Genomic DNA, 17,174 nt, shown 5'->3' with positions numbered 1-17,174 from the left:
AAAATTACATGTTCTTCCTCATATGCAGATTACAGGCCTAAAACAAATGCAGTAATATTATTGGACAAGGGTTGCACACTGAGGGGAGTCTGCACACAGGAAGGATAGGGAAAGGGAAGAAAACCAAACACTTGAATGTGGTTGATGTGTTCACTGTATAGGAATGAATATAGCAACCAAAACTGGCAGAGGCCACTATGGTAATGGACTAGGAAGTAGTAAAGGGGTCTGGTAGAGATGAACCAATGTGGGTTGTAATACACATGTGTATGGAAATAATATAAGGACTCTCCCTGTATACTTATCTCAAACTAGCAAAAAAAGCTATGTTTTTCTTTTTATCTTTTATGTTTTTTCTTCAACAAAACTGGAGAACAAGAGGGAAGGACAGGTTCTGCCTGAAGGCGGGGGTAGCCCAAATAATGTATATACATGTAACTACGTGTAAAAACAATAAAATAAAATTAAAAAAAAAGAGTGTTGTTGAGAGAATAAGATGAAATTGCTACCACAGGTCATAGGATTGAGAAGGTTTTGGGTTGTTTTCTTCTAAGGCAAGAAACTTAAGCTTCCTACTAAACTGAGAAGAGCAAACTAGTCAAAAGGGAAACAAAGGGAATCTACTTTGGAGTAAGGATCCTGAGGGGAACCAGCCTGGGGCTAGAGGAAAGCAAACTCCTACACCAAGTGGAAGAGAAGGGGTAGAAGAAAAGTTGGGTTGCTGGAATAGAGGGAATAAAGAACAGGCAAGAAATATATTTTTTAAAAAGTGTCTATCTGATAGTTTTAGAAGGAGGAGGCTGAGGAAGGGATGGAGAGGCAGGTAGGGGAGGGTGGTGGAGGTCTGCAAAAGCTGTTTAGGGGATTGGCAAATGAGTGTACAAGGCACAGGTAGGAGGAAGATTGGGAAACTGCATGCACTTGACCTTGCAACTGTAATAAAGGTTTAGGTCTCAAGGAAGCACAACTTGCAGGCAAGCAGGTGTCTGCAAAAGCAAAGATGGTAGACAGAAAATCTGAATCACAGACTCCAAGCTCACCGACAGGGAAGAACATATGAAGAACAATCTGAGTCACAGAAGTGAGAATGATGGGAAGCACACGGCTAAAGTGATGCACCCCTGGGGAAGAAGTGAATACAGGGGCTGAGTCAAAGGGAGAGACAGAGGACTGGAGTTCTTAACAAAGGAAGGATTTAGAAAAATGAAAGACAAAGAGACTCAGGCCAGTAGTGAAACAAGTTTAACATTTCTGAGGTGAGATGGTTCTGGTCTCTACCAGGCCCAGAGTTGGCCAGGATGTAAGGTGGCTAAAAAGAGACAGCCAACGAAGGCCAGGTATAGTGGTACACATCTATAATCCTAGCTACTCAGGAGACAGAGACAAGGATCACAGTTCGAAGCTATCCCAGCAAAAGTTAGTAAGATTCTGTCTCAAAAACAAGCCAATGTGTAGGTATACACCTGTGTTCCCAGCTACTTGAGAGGTGGAGGTAGGAAGATCACAGTTTGAAGCTAGTTCTAGCAAGAGACCCTGTCTGAAAAACAAATTAAGGAAAGCAAATGGACTAGGGTCATGGCTAGGCAAGTGGCAAAATTCAATCTTCAGTGCTGCTGAGGGGGTGGGGGGGGAGAGGAGAGAGAGAGGGAGAGGGGGAGAGGGGGAGAGAGAGAGAGAGAGAGAGAGAGAGAGAGAGAGAGAGAGAGAGAGAGAGAGAGAGAGAGAGTTTGGAGTCTAATCTACAGGGGAAGTTTTTATACTTTCTTCCTCTCAAAGGCATAGATAAAGATAACCTTTTATGAATCTTTCTTAGATTCAATCTTCCCTTTACTGTATGACTCTTATCCCAACATTCTAACTTTTTTCCTTTAGGAAATTCCTTATGACTAAATTAAACATCCTCTTTTCTCTCCTTTTGTTCTTACATGACATCCAAACTGAGTATTACCCCTCTTCCACACTAAATTATGGGTTAGTAGTCTCAGAAAAACACAAAGGTCCATTAAGGACCATGAAAACAGGCAGAGGCTCATTTCCCAGGATCAACATTTGCTACAGCAATGCTGCATCCTAAAAATGCTAGCAAACATGAATCACCATCATCTATTCAAGTCTTCCAAAGGCTAAGAAAGACTGATTTATCGCCTTGCTTAAATGATCCTGAACAGACCAGTGACACAAAGGGAATCTCGGGTTATAACCCTCAAGACCCCAAAGGAAGGGAAAAATGAACTTGTTCCTTTTTAGGTAGTCTAGCTGCCTGTTATAAGAATATTTTTCTTTTCCTTTGTCTTGATGTGGGTATTTTTCTTGCACACCATCTTCTCATCCAAGAGTGACAAGAACAGACTAAGGCAGCTGTCCTTTCAGTCTTCTGGGGTTTGAGCAGTTGCCACATAGTCTCAAGTCTTTCATTTACACATGCCAACAACACTGGCTTTTTCTAGTGCAAGTTGAACATTTTCAAAATAGATTGGTTTCTGCTTTGTTTTGATTACAAAGAAATTTTCTGAGATTATCTCTTACAGAATCATTCTGTATTCAGTTAAGTGTATCCTACATTCCTCTGTACAGCACAGGTTGTACTTGGTCACTTTCAAACATATCATCTGAACATCAGAACACACAGTGGGTGAATGAGCACTGTGATGTCAGCACACGATAATGCTTTGAATCCTACCTGTGTGTCCTCTGAAGGTTGTGACCAGCGTGCAGTTTTCTTGCTCCAGTTTGAGGATTGTTACTTGGCCTGAGTGGTCACCGATAAACACATGTCGGGTTTCAACATCAAATCTGTCATGTAAGCATTAAGGATTGTTTCCCAAAATTGAAGGCGGGGCATGTAAAAAAGGGGGAAAAAAGCATAAATTTTACATGAAGTATGCAAATGCCATGCCAAGGGGAACCTGAAGACCATGATGAAAGACACAAAAGTGGGCTTACCAAAATGAAGACAAAGTGTATGTATTATTGGATAGTAAAACTCAACATGACAAAGAGGTCACTTCTTAGTACATTAACTTACAAATTTAATATAATCTCAATGAAATAACATGTTGGTTTTCCAGAGGTAGATATGTACATTCCAATAAAAAGAATGGCATATTTTTAACCTGAAGTTCTGTGGCATCAGGATTTATTGCTTCCTGCTTACAGGATTGAGATGCCACCACAATGCTAACTCCCCATTGCTCTAGAGGCACGTGGTGGACATGTTTTCCTCCACTGGAATCCTGTAGCAACTTCAGGGCCTTGAGTCATATCAATCATTTCCAGTTTTGCATTTACTGGTGTGATATTCTCACAAACTTGAAGGGTTTGTGCCTTTTCTAATCCTTGTATTTTTATTGTGTCTTTTCCCCAATATGGACATGGTTTATACTCTTAATCTGGTAAATCCACTGTAGGCCGTGGATCTCCACCATCTTTCTGAAGGTCTGCAGTGAAGGATAAAACTCTTATCTGGAATTCTTGATTTGATAAATATATGATGAGTCCAATCTGCACAAATGAGACTCTACACCTTTTGTCACAGTTTGTGGTCTACCTGAAGGCACTTCTGAACTACTTAGTACAAAATCCTTACAATAAGTGTGGTTGTTCTCTTTAGAGGTAGCACCACTGAATGTTCAGCCTATAAAATTTCTTCCAAGTGTGGTATTTGTGCAAAAATAAACAAACTAATGAAATAGAGGGTGTAGAAATAGGCCTAAAAGCATACAGAAATCTAGTATATGTCTGGAAAAGGTAGCTCTTCAAAACCAAGTAAGGAAAAGATGGATTAAAAAATCATGTTGGCACAAACTACATAGCTATTTGGGACAAAAATGGGGCATTGTACACCAGGATAAATTGCAAATAAGTTAGGGATCTACATGTAGGAAATAACAAGTTAGTCCCAGAAGAATGAGTTTCTTTATATCTTGGGACTGGAAAAAGCTATATCTTGAGACCACAAACAACAAAGCGAAAAGATAAACTGGAAAAAACATTTGCAACTATGTCACAAAAGCCCAGCCCCTAATATAAAAAGAACAACCAAAAAGAAAAAGACCACAAGCCCAGTAGAAAAATGGGCAAAATCTGAATGAAACTATGAATGGACAGTTCAAGAAGAAATGAAATGGTCTGTGCACAGAGAGCTAACCCAGAAGGCCTGACTGCTCTCTTTTGCAAGGCTGCTTACACAGCTGGCATTGGGTATGGGAACCTGGACTTTGGGAGGGTTCCCACCACTAACTGGTAAGAGTGGCTCACTGTGCCATAACTATACAAATCATGGTGCTTATGCTTATACCTGCTTTCCTTCTTGGAATCTAGAAATTTGGTATGTGCTAGGTGAAAGCTGTCCAGGTGACTAGCTCTAGTAAAACCTTTAGGCATAGCATTTCTTTCTTTTCTTCTTTTTTCCTTCCTTCCTTCTCTCTCTTCGTTCCTCTCTTCTCTCCTTCCCTCTCTCCCCCTCTCTCTTCATTCATTTATTTCTTCACACAGGGTCTTGCTATGTTGCCCAGGGAGCCTCAAATTCATAATCCTCCTATTGCAGCCTCCTGAGTGCTAGAATTACAGGCATGCACTACCACACCCTACTAGGTACAGAGTTTCTAATGAGTCTCTCTGGTTGATAGTACTTAGCAATTCAATTTCCAGAGGTCTATCCCAGAAATACATCAGCAAAACTACAAAAATAGCCCATTCACTCCATATAACTAGTTTGAAAATAGCCCATAAGTTCATCAGTAGGAGGCCTGCTGAATTAACTATGCCATAGTCACACAACAGAATACTAAGCAGCTGGGGAAAAATGAAGTTCTTCAGACACTGACATAGAGTTGCTTCCAGGACACAAGTGGGAGAAAGAAAGTCAAGGAATGTGAGAACTTATAAACCATATCACCTTTGTGTGGAGGGAAATATAAGTGTATGTGTGTGCATGAGTGCTAATATTTAGAAAAGGAAGCACTTGAAAGGTAAGGTCCGACAAAAATGGCTGCTCATAATGGAGGGAGAAACAGGTGAAGGGGCAGTGACACTTCTCTTGCTTATAGTTTCCATTTTGGAATCTTGTGATTTTTTTGACATATTAAAACATATATAAAATTAAAAGAAAAAAATCCTCCAAACTGAAAACAGAGTAAAATGAATAAATCTATCAAATTATGATATAGCCGCATAACTGAAGGAACTCCTTCAAGTGACTTTATAATACAACATGTTGACAGGGTATGGTGGCACATGTCTATAGTTCCAGGTACTTGGAACTATACTTGGAGGCCAAGGGAGGACTGCTGAGCCCAGAAGTTCAAAACCAGCCTGGGCAGCAAAGTGAGACCCCCGTCTCAGAAACAAACAAACAATTTTGAATGTACATCCTTGGTAGAAGAAGCTACAAGGTTAAAAAGAGCTTTAAAGAAACTAAAATCTTATTCAGTAGTATTACTGTTATTACAATTCTGCTTATTATTTTGAATCCATTTAAATATACCATTGGAGTTATGTCAATGTCTTAGGAACCAAGCTTTCAGCCCCAGATAAAAGAATGAAGTGTAAAAATGAAGAAGTAAAAACTTCAAGCTATATTTGAATAAAAATATATGAATTGATTATTTTCTTTTTTTAATTTCTTTTATTCATATGTGCATACAATGTTTGGGTCATTTCTCTTCCCTTACCCCCGCTACCAGGCAGAAACTATTTTACCCTAATCTCTAATTTTGTGTAGAGAGAGTATAAGCAATAATAGGAAGGACCAAGGGTTTTTGCTAGTTGAGATAAGGATAGCTATACAGGGAGTTTACTTGCATTGCTTTCCTGTACATATGTGTTACATTCTAAAATTGATTATTTTCTTTCAAAAAACAACACACACACACACACACACACACATACATACACAATTTCGTAGCTCCCTCTGAGTACTACTCTTTGTTAAAAGAATGGCTGATTCCAGGACTGGTACAGGAAAAGGTCAAAATGAGCTGAAGACAGGTGCCAGAAAGCAAAGCAAGGAAGCTACCACTGGCTAGAGGCTCACAGCAGTAAGACATGAGGGGGTGGTGAGGGAAGAACAGGTGGAGCACAGAGGCATTTTAGGGCAGTACTCCAGCGTAAGATACATGTCATTATGCATTTGTCCAGATTCACAGAAGGTATAACAGCAAGAGAGAACGGTAACACAAGCTGTGGTCTTTGGGTGATAATGACATGCCAACAAAGGATTATTGATTATAACAAAAGTACCACTCTGCTGAGGGATGTTGGTAACGGGGGAGGCCCTGCATGCACAGGTACAAGAGAAATCTCTGTGCTTTTTCTTTAATTTTGCTATGAACCTAAAACTATTCCAAAAATTAGTCTTTAAAAAAATAAAATTTATACAAAGAAGTGAAGGGCTGGGGATGGAGTTCAGTGATACAGTGCTTCTCTGTCATGTACAAGGTCCTGGGTTCAATCTCTGGCAACACAAACATACACACAGACATTGGGGCCAAAATGCTATGGCTGTTACTGGCCAATTTTAATGTGACTAAAAAAAAAAAAAAGATGGCATTCATTGAAACATACTGAATGTGGTATTTTTAAAAAAAATTTAAAAAAAAATTTAAGAGTTCATGATAATGCTCACACAAAAAGACAAAGAAAAGACCTCTACAGGAGGTAGCCAGGGTGCTAACTCTCTGATGACAATTAGAATTAAGGAGAAATAATTTATCTTGCTTTTTCTATTGTAACTGTATTTTGTGGTAACCAAGTAGTCTAAGTTACTGAGGGAAAGTCCTAGTTTACAAAGAATTCTAGCTAATACATGTAGAAAAAAAATGAATTCTAGCTAATACATGTAGAAAAAAAATGAAAGGATTAGAAAGTGCCCTCTTTGTAACCCTAGTTAATTCAGGTTAAGTTTACCAATGGGTGGAACTTCTAACAGAAATATCACTAGGGAAGGCAGCACTGCAAGGTTCAGACTGTCACTTGAGCTTCCCCTTCCTCAGATCCAGGTGTCCAGACCTCATTCCTTCCTCCCTCAGACCCATGAAACCAGGCTGAGCATGACTAGAAGGGTGACAACCCCACTCACGTGTCTCCTGGTGGGAAGTACCATGATGCACACAGAACCATCACCAAGTGTTGTTCAAGAAACATGAATGTACATGGAATTAATGTGTAGAGGCAACTTTCAATGTACAGAAAATACAGGAGAGGGAAGGCAGAGGAACAAGCTAATGACATTGTGGGAAAGCAGAGAGATGGATTAAAGGAGAAGCTGTCTGCAAAAGCAATTCACTATCTTTCACAAGGCAATGACATCAAAAAAGGGGGGTTGCTACTCTAGATGAAGGACAGTTCAGACTATATGACAGCTATGTGCACAAGGTGGATACTGTCTGCATCTAATTTCACACAAACCCACTGCAAAAAGCCCTTTGCAAAACAATTAGCGAAATTTGAAAATAGATTGACTATTCAAAAATATCAAGGAATGAACATTAATTTCTAGGTGTAATAACAGCATAGTGATTATAGAAAAATGATTAATATTTTAGAGGTCCATAATAAGTATTAAGGATGAAGTGACATTAAGATCTGGAATTTGCTTTGAAATATTGCAGCAAAAAAGGAAAGAGGAAGTAAGACGGGATAAAAGAATCAATAGTGAGGCGAGTTATGGGTGAGTGTTCATTACATTTCTTCAATTCGGTGCATGTTTAAATTTTTTCATAATAAAACATCAAAACAGAGTGAAGGAGAAAAAAACATAACAAAAAACCACACTCTTCAAACAAGTTATCAAACATAGGTAAGAGAAAACTTATACGCAAAAAGATCATCTTAAGTTTATCATGTTAATTATAAGAATGAAGATGAAAAAGATGAGTCCTCATACTCAACAATCTTTGCAACTGCAGTGAATAACAGTTCTCTAAAAAAAATGAATTCAGTAAAAGCTATTTAGAAGAGGGTTGAAATTAAAATGATAGTACAACCTCAAAAGCAAAGTGATTGACATTAAGCATGACATGAAAAAAGTGAGATAAACTTAATAGCTTTCCATAACTCTTTACCTGCCTGGGAATATATCTAAGGGATTACATTTGGTGGGAAGACATTTCACTATATAGATGACATTTTAGAAATAGTTCCGACATGAAGAAAATCTCAAAATAAAAAATACTTGAGCTACTTTTGTGGAAACAGAAAAATCAAAACATGACCAAATAACAAGAGACTGACAGATTAAATACTAGATTAAGTATTGAAAAATTTAAAGTCTAGCAAGTGAGGTGGGGAAGGCAAACATTTTCATTGCTTACCACCTAGCTATCTTGGGACCTTTGGGAAATACCCACTTCTGCTGTATTCAAATGTGCATAGAAATACTCAAAAACTGTAATATCCAAGTTCTAATTCTTGTCTTGCTAGGTGATAGTCATGTGACCTTGAGCAACGCATGTACGCTTTTTGGGCCTCTCTTTATCTTAGTTGCTATATCATGGAAACAAAAAACAAAAAAGATTTGAGGCTATCCAGAAACTGATACTTTAACTTGTGAACTGGTCAGTCTCTCTTCCTTGATTCTCTACTTGAATGTTGGTTATTATCATTACATATTTACTTTTCTAAGAGGCCTAAAAGAGAGAAAAAAAAAACCTGAATTCAATCTGATTTATTCTGTCACTTGTTGACTTGGATGAATGAGTGAGGTGGAGATGGGACAGAGTTACTTCATCTGTGAAGGTCTCCATCCTATACCCCTAGTTGTCCAATATGATGATAAACAAATAATGATAAAACTCTTAACATTTACATTCTTTCACCAGATCTCTTCCTCCTACCTTCATTAATTAAAAAACCTTTAAGAGTGTAGGGTAAGCCAGGTATGGTGGTGTACACCTATAATCCCACCATGGGAGGCTGAGGCAGGGGAGTTCAGGCTAGACTGGGATACATCGTGATGCCCTGTCTCAAACAACAAAAAAAATGGAGCGTGGTTAGAAGAAATGAGGGAAGGGAACTAGAGAGGCTAGAGGTACAGTATGAAAGAACATGCTGTAAAGCTGAATTTAAAGGAGATTCCTAATACCATATGGGCTTGCCTATTAACAACCTGTCTGTCCATCAACCAGTTCCCAGAAAAAACTTCCAGTCTTGGAAAAGTCACATGGTTCTTGGCTGAGACCCTCTGGCAAAAGCACAGCCATTAGTGTTTAGCACTGGAAAAATACCCAGGAGCAAGTACTGGCATATTGGCTACAAAATCATCCGAGCTGGCAAGGCAGAGCTGGTAGGGGTGAGGGACTCTCCTGTGAGGACCCGTCTACAGCACTGCAGCTCCCCTCCACCTTCACAGCGACGTGGCTGAACGATCACTTAACCTGGGAACTGAAGCCCAGAAGCTCACAATTCTACACCTGCACACAAAGCTTCTGACACCCAAGATTTTCTGCTTGGTAAGCCACATGGTGTAGCCAAAAGGAATAGTGACAAAATGAAGATTTTTAGAGCCAGCGGCTATAATCTTGTACAAGACTACTACAGTGAGGGAACGTTTCACTGCATTTGTTTTCATTTGGCATTTTCAGATAGTTTAAAAAGTTAACTACTTGAGGGCAAGACCTGACTTTCTGTCCACACTCTTTAGGTTAGCTAAGTGATACAGAAGTTTTATGGAAGGTGCATATTAGGTTTGGCTGGGGACACAGAAATCAGCATCAGAACAAATTCCGTCACTGCCACTAGTTCTGGATGCAAAGGAACAATGCAGTGCAATGGGGGAAACAAAAAGAGGAATCCAAAACAGAAGACCCCAGGGTTTGGTGATGATTTTCCCACTTACTAGATGGGTGGCCTCAGAAGGCAAAGAACCCTTATTGGCCTTTGGCAGGCCAATCTGAAAAATGAGGGTGGCTTAAAAAAACCTGGCAAATATAAATGATATAGTTTCAAGGTGTCTAACATGATGATTTGACTACATATACATTGTGTAATGTATACGTTATACGTTACACACCTACAGTTACCATTTGCCTATGATGGTATGTGTATCATGTCCATACACATGTGTGAATTAAGGAAGACCGAGTGTCATGTCCCTTCCTAAATTCTTATGTTGAAACCTAATTCCCAATAAGGATGGGTTTAGGAGTTGGGGCACTGGGAAGTGATTAGGTCGGGAGGCTCTCATGAATAGGACTAGCATGCTTATAAAAGAGACCCCAGAGAGCTGCCATGCCTCTTCTACTGGTGAGAAAATGACAAGAAATGGTCATCTTCAAACCAGTAAGCAGGCTCTCAGTAGATACGGACAGAATCTGTTAAGGTTTCCCAGCCTCCAGAACTGCGAGAAATAAATTTCTGTTGCTTATAACCACCTACTTATGCTAATTCATTAAAGCAACTTAAACAGACTTAAGACAGAGACGGTGAAGTAAAGGCCCTTCTGGCTCTAATACTGTAAGAAATCACTAATCAGGCACTGTGCTCATCTGAACTGGCTTTCAGAAAGCAAGACAGTTCATCTTGCTTCCCACTCCTTGTCATCCTTGCCTCTGATCTTGGTAACTTGCCACTTTTTTTCTGGTGGTACTGGGGTTTGAATTCAGGGCCTCACATCAGCTAGGCAGGCATTTTACATTTAAGCCACTTTAACAACCTTCTACAAATGGTCATTTTTAGTTTCTTCATCTTGCCCTTCCAGTGAGAAAAATAAGTGTATCATTAGCCTATACACATACACAAACATATATACTGCCAAATACATGTAAAGAAACTGCAATCTACCTTGTTACATCATTGTAAATATGGATCTGAACATGAAAAAAAGCAGGCCTTTCTGCTTCTGACAGGTGATCTGTTTCCACCTACTTCCTCACTTGTTAGCAGGTGGAGGGAGGCTACCTTTTTTAAACTAAGAATCCCAGTCCTTTATTCCTTGCAGTTGGAGCAGTGTCTACACATGCTATCCACCAGCTGACACTGCTTGCTGGAGCCCAGCTAGCCACAAGTGAGGATTACTGGCATGAGCAGGGATTCACCCTGAGCACATAGACCCTGATGAAGTCACTCTGTATCCTGGGAAAGTCTCAAGCCCGGAGCAAAGCTTGCAGCTTAACATAAAGAGCCCCGCTAATCTACTCTGGTCCTGGCAGGGTAGACTCTCAAGAAATATCTTAAAAATGAATAGGACCTCTGCAGTTCTTTCCCCTAGCACCAAAGGAGATTTGCAGCCTTAATGGCTATAAGGAAATGACCTGTACACAAAAACCAGAGGTTGTATTTTGGTGATGGTTTTACCACCATGTACCATATTATTTCTGCAGCTGAGGCTCTCACACCTGGCCTGTGTCCTGTTTAATGTCCGAACTGTGTCACAGTAGTTAGCAGGATCTATTATTTCAGGTAAAGTTACCTCACTTACATGGGGACTCTTGATGACTCAAGTCTTAGGAAAGTCTCTGAGCATCTTATTCACACAGGGCAACTCAGCAAATAAGAGAAACCTTTTAACTTGCACATACCCCAAAGATGTCACTAGCCAAGTTCCCACCAAGAGGTTTGGTCTAGCAAAGGATACTGCAGGCCTGAGGCCACGGCGCTGGTGCGATAGCCTCCCAGGCGCTGCCCACTCTCGGAGCAGTGCCAGGCAAACTGCTTGTCCTGCCCCGTGCTCAGCACCCACTCCAGCTCCAGGACAAACAGGACCATTGTCACTCTGCTCTGATGCGCTGAAAACCAAGAAAGAAAACAAGGCATAAAGAAAGCATCCTAAGGAGGCTTGAAAAGCACGGTCCACAGAGGTGCACTGTTCTTTTCTCCCCACCCAGAAAAGGCTCACAGCACAAACAAGGCAGAATGGTGACTCTCTTCAGTGGTAGGTTTTCCCCCTGTAAACAGGTGTGTTTGAGTTTTTATCTGATTTTTAAAAAAATGATCCATTTCTTCCCAATGCTCCTTTCCTTGGGTTGGTGCAAGTGCCACAAGTGCCGCTTGCGCCAACCCAAGAATTACTGCCTCAGAGAGCTCCTTACTCAAGGGCCTAAGGCACCTTCCTCAACATACTAGGGCTTCTGGACCCAGTGTCCACAAACACATTAGGAATGACATTTGTAATACAGCTTCTCTGGTCCATTTATGTGCACTTCCCCAAAAAGTAAAGGGTATATTGTTCTTTTAATGAAGTCTGTTTTATAAACTCATAACAAAATTCCAGATGAACAGTTTTCTGTCAGAAATCAAATGCTTGAAAAGGAAGACAGAATTACAAAAAGAGAATGAATTATCCATGTTGCCAAAGCATCTACTTATCTATGTATCTATCTATCATCTATTTGATAATGAAAGCAAATTTCCTAGAATTGCTCATATATGAGGGACACCTCATTATAAGAGTTTTTACATCACACAATTTCAGAGTTAGAAGAATACCACCTAGCCCATCTCCCTAGTTTACATACAGTCAGGTAGGTACAATGAAGTTGAGTAATTTGGCTAAGGTCTCATAGCTTCTCAATTACCAAACGAAATCAGGTAGGAAGATTTTTGCCTTCTTATTTTACTATACCATTCCAAGCAGTGAGGTGGAAGGATCTGTGGTTGCTTAATACAGCTGAATGGAATGAACAAAGAGGGACACTTGTCACCTTGTTGGCAGTCTGGTGAAGCAGGAGCACACTCAAAAGTGTGGTGAGGTGATAGAGATGTGGGTTTCCCACTTTGAACACCAAGCAGACTTAGTATAGCTAGATAAATGCAGTTCCATTGGTAATAATACCACCTGCTAATTTCTGAGTGGCTAATAAGCACCCAGGTACTTAAACGTATTCTCTATCAATCACTGTAAAATCCTTGCAAAGTGGATAATCTCCTGACTTTATAGCAAACCTGACCTTAGCAAGATGGCCCATTAATGCTGACAGCCATGCAATATAGTCAAAATATGGTGGATATGCACAGGACTGGCATTTCAACAAATGCCTAAAGTTTTAAAATTTGGTATTTGAAGCATGGAGAAACTAAGGGGATATGAAAGCAATAATAGTATGACTTCTCTAAAATACAAATCCTGCCTTTCAGAGTACCAGCCACCATCAAGGTCAAAACATGGTCTTTAACTAAAAATGTGACTCCTTGGACAAATTCCTGAAGATTTTTTCATCTGTGTCATAAATGTTCAATCCAAGTTCCACCAGCAACAGAATAAAACAACCTCTAAGAGTCCAAGTGTACCCAAGTTATCTAAAGTAAAAAGTGGCCCCCAGCACCTCTCAACCTTTCTCCTGAATGGCCCTTTGGCCATGAATCATTTTTTAACTCCAAGGGGATGACAGCAGCTGTAGAAGACAAGGGGCCAGAGACTCGATTCTGGAGTGGTCTTCATGTGCCAGAGGAGACTGAGGCTAGATATGCTACTTGTCTTGCTCAGAGCTATAAAACCAATGAGTGATATTGGTCTTTCTACAGCAAAGTCAGTTCTTTTTTCCCAGTGTCAGGCTGTCTATGACTACTGGGAAACAAAAGAAACAATAGAAACAAACAAAACAGGCCAAACAAGGGCTGGGGCATGGCTCAAGTGATAAAGTACCTGCCTAGCAAATGCAAGGTCCTGAGTTCAACCCCCAGTATTGCCAAAAGAGCCCTCCAAAACCAACACAAAAAGATCCAAGCCAAACAAACCCTCAAAATCTCAAGGAATTCTTTTATTCAAAAAGAAACCCTTCAAAGACACATACTTATCATTTATACAAGAAAATGTAGGCTTCACATTTGGTTTCTTAAATAGAGTAGGGAGGGAATATCTTCTCGCATTGGTCCTGATATCAGAGGGAAGCATCTATTTGCTCACTATTAACTGTGATGTTAGTTACAGGACTTGGGAGATGGTTTTTTTATCAAGCTGGAGAATTTCTTTTCTATTCCTAGTTTGCTAGGAATCCAATCATGAATTGGATTTCAAATACTTTTTCTGCATTGATTGACATGATTTTCCTTCTTTAGCCTGTTAATGTGATGGACCACAGTATTTTTTGTATGTTGAATAGCTTTACATAGCTAAAATCTTACTTGGTCATTTTGTGTCATGACACTGTGTTACACATTGTTGGGTTTGATTTGCTAGTATTTTTAGAGGATTTTTGTATCTGTTTTTATAAGAGATATTGGTTTTATAGCTTTCCTTTCCTGTAACATCTTTGGTTTGGAGATAACGGATATTTTAAATTTTTTTGAGATAAAATTTATCATCTTAACCATTTTAGAGTGTACACTCCATTGGTATATAGCATATTCACAATGCTGTGCAGTTATCACTACCATCTGTTTCTGGAATAGTTCCATCACCCCAAATGACAATCCACTCTTCCCTTCCCCATCCTTGCTCAACTACTCATCTCTTTCTGTTTATTCTTGACACTTCATATAAATGTAATCATATGATACGTGGACTTTTGTGTCTGGCTTCTTTCACTTAGCATTATGTTTTCAAGGTCCATCCATGTTGTAACATGTATTCTCCTTTCCATTTGCTTGTTTGTTTGTTTGAGATAGGGTCTCGCTATGTGGCTTAGGATGGCCTTGAATCCACAACTCCCCCGGTGGGATTTCAGGCATGTGCCACTACACCTGGTTACTTCATTCCTTTTTTATGACCAAATAATTCTTTGTTATATGTACAGACCACATTTTATTTATCCATTTATCCTTTGATAGACATTGAGGTTATTTCTATTTGGGGGTTATTATGAATAATGTTGCTAAGAACATGTGTGCAAGTTTTTATGTGAATATATGCCTTCAATTCTTTCGGGTATGTAAGTAGGAGTAAGTGCTGTGTCACAGGGTAACTTAATGTTTGATCCTTTGAGGAACTGAGAAAAGTGGGCTATGCCATTTTACATTCCCATCAGCAGTTTATAAAGATTCTAATTTTTCTATTTTTTTTTTTTGAGAGGAATTCATACTTACTGAACCATTCAACTATGCTTTCATTACTGTATTAAGTAACTTCAACTGCAATCTCTAAAATTTTATTGTGGTAAATATATAATATAAAATTTACCATTTTAATCATTTTTAAGTGTATAGTTCTGTGGCATTAAGCATATTCACACTACTGTATAACTATCACCACCACTAGACTTCTAGAATTTTTGCATTGTTCCAAACACAAATACTGAACCAGTTAAACATAACTCACAATTTCTCCTTTCCCCCAGCCATGGCACCCACTCTTCTATTTCCTGTCTCTATAAAAGACTAAAGTACCTCATATAAGTGAAATTCTTACAACTTGTTCTTTTGTGACTGGCTATTTCACTTAGCCAGTCTTAGTATTGTCTTCAAGATTCATTCGTATTGTAGCACATGTCTCGATTTCCTTCCTTTTGAAGGTTAATAATGTGCTACTAATGTGTGTACATACCACATTTTTTATCCATTCATCTGTCAAGAGACATTTAGGCTGCTTCCAGCTCATGACAGTTGTGACTATACTGCTATGAACACGGGTATACAAACACCTGTTTAAGCACTTACTTTCACTTTTTTGGAGAATATATTACTGATCCAATACTGCATTCCTAGGTTAAGCCTCACTTGATCATAATGTATTCTCTTTCTTACATATTACTAAATTTGATGAATTTTTTTTCAATACTGGGGTTTGTACTCAGAGCTTCATGCTTGTTAGGCAGGTAATCTACCACTTTGGTCATTCTGCTAGCCCTTTATTGTATTGGGCATTTCTGAGATAGGGTCTCACAAACTATTTGCTCAGATAGGCCTTGAACTGCGATCCTTCCCATCTCTGACTCCTAAGTAGCTAGGATCACAGGCATGAGCCATTGGTGCCCTGCCAATTTGGTGAAATTTTATTTAGGTTTTTTTGTGTCTATCTTCATGGAGAATGGTGGCCTAGTTTTCTTTTCTTGGATGTTTTTTAATTGCTTTAGTATCAGGAAATAGTTATTACATACAATAAGCTGTAAAGTGTTTTCATTTCTCCAATTTCCAAAAGATTTGCAATTGTTTCTTGCTCGTATGTTTCATAAAGTTCACCAAAAAGTCATGTGGTCCTGCATGACTTTTTTTTTTGGTGGCACTGGGGTTTGAACTCAGAGCCTCTCACTTGCTAGACAGGTGCCCTACCACTTGAGCCATGCTGCCAGCCCTCTGGAGCTTTTTTTGTGGGAAGGTTTTAACTAAAACTACAATTTCTGTAATACACATAGAGCCACCAGGATTATCTATTCTTCTTCAGTAATCTTTTGCAGTTTGAATCTTTTGGTGGTTTCTTCGCGTCATCATATTTAGGTAAAAGTTGTTCATAGTATTTCTTATTGTCCTTTAAATATAACTTTGCTCTTCACTAGTGTGTCACTTTGCTCTTTCCTGATATTAGTAATTTCCATCTCCCCCCACCACCTGATAAGTCTGGCTAGATGTTTATTACTTTATTATTAATCTTCTCAAAAATTAGCTTTGGGGTTCATAGATTTTTCTGTTTTCTATTGCATGACCTTTTGCTACAATCTTTCCCGTATTCTGCTTAGCTTAGGTTTCTTTTTGTTTCTCTGGTTTTGTAACATGGAAACCAAGGCCACTGATTTGAACCCTCTTTTCATTTCTTTTTTTTTTGGTGGGGGAAGGGGGCTAGGGTTTAAAGCAAGCGCTTTACTGCTTGAGCTACACTCCAGTTCATTTTGCTCTGGTTATTTTTGAGATAAGATCTTCCTGATCTTAGCCTCCCAAGTAGCTAGGAACCTCCAGTGTGGGTTCTAATGTCAGTGCTTTCCCCTGAAGTACTACTTTAGCAGCACCCCTAAACTTTTGGCATATTTGTTTTCATTTTTATTTAGTTCAAAATACTTTCTAATTTTTCTTTTTATTTCTTCTTTGACCCCTGGTTATTCAAGTGTTATTGAGCTTTCAACTATTTGGAATTTTGCAGAGATCTTTCTGTTGATTTATACTTTAATTCCATTCTTACCAGAGAACATACCTTACATGCCTTAAATCCTTCCAAATTTATTAAAACTTGTTTTACGGCCACAATATGGTGAAAGTTCTGTGTGCATTTGAAAATAATGCATACTGTGCTTCAGTTGGATGGAATGTCTACATATGTCAATTATGGCAAGGTCACAGATAGTGTTATTCAGGTCTTCTATACTTTATCGGTT

The 17,174-nt window shown here is 39.1% G+C and overlaps 1 protein-coding gene across 4 annotated transcripts in view; it reads right to left on the bottom strand.

Moving 5' to 3' along the window:
• Positions 1-17,174, bottom strand: part of Wdfy2 (WD repeat and FYVE domain containing 2) — a 167,140-nt gene that overhangs the window by 41,975 nt on the left and 107,991 nt on the right. For all 4 annotated transcript variants that reach the window (XM_020184663.2, XM_020184665.2, XM_020184664.2 and 1 more), the window contains 2 exons: positions 11,573-11,723; positions 2,681-2,793 (listed from right to left, as the gene is read on the bottom strand). In XM_020184663.2, coding sequence (XP_020040252.1) covers positions 2,681-2,793; positions 11,573-11,723 — 264 coding nt within the window. The remainder of the gene's footprint in view (positions 1-2,680; positions 2,794-11,572; positions 11,724-17,174) is intronic.

This window comes from Castor canadensis, chromosome 10 (assembly GCF_047511655.1).
Source record: "Castor canadensis chromosome 10, mCasCan1.hap1v2, whole genome shotgun sequence".
NCBI lineage: Eukaryota > Metazoa > Chordata > Mammalia > Rodentia > Castoridae > Castor > Castor canadensis.
The sequence above is the reverse complement of the archived record's forward strand: the minus strand, read 5'-3'. Positions and strand labels throughout refer to the sequence as shown.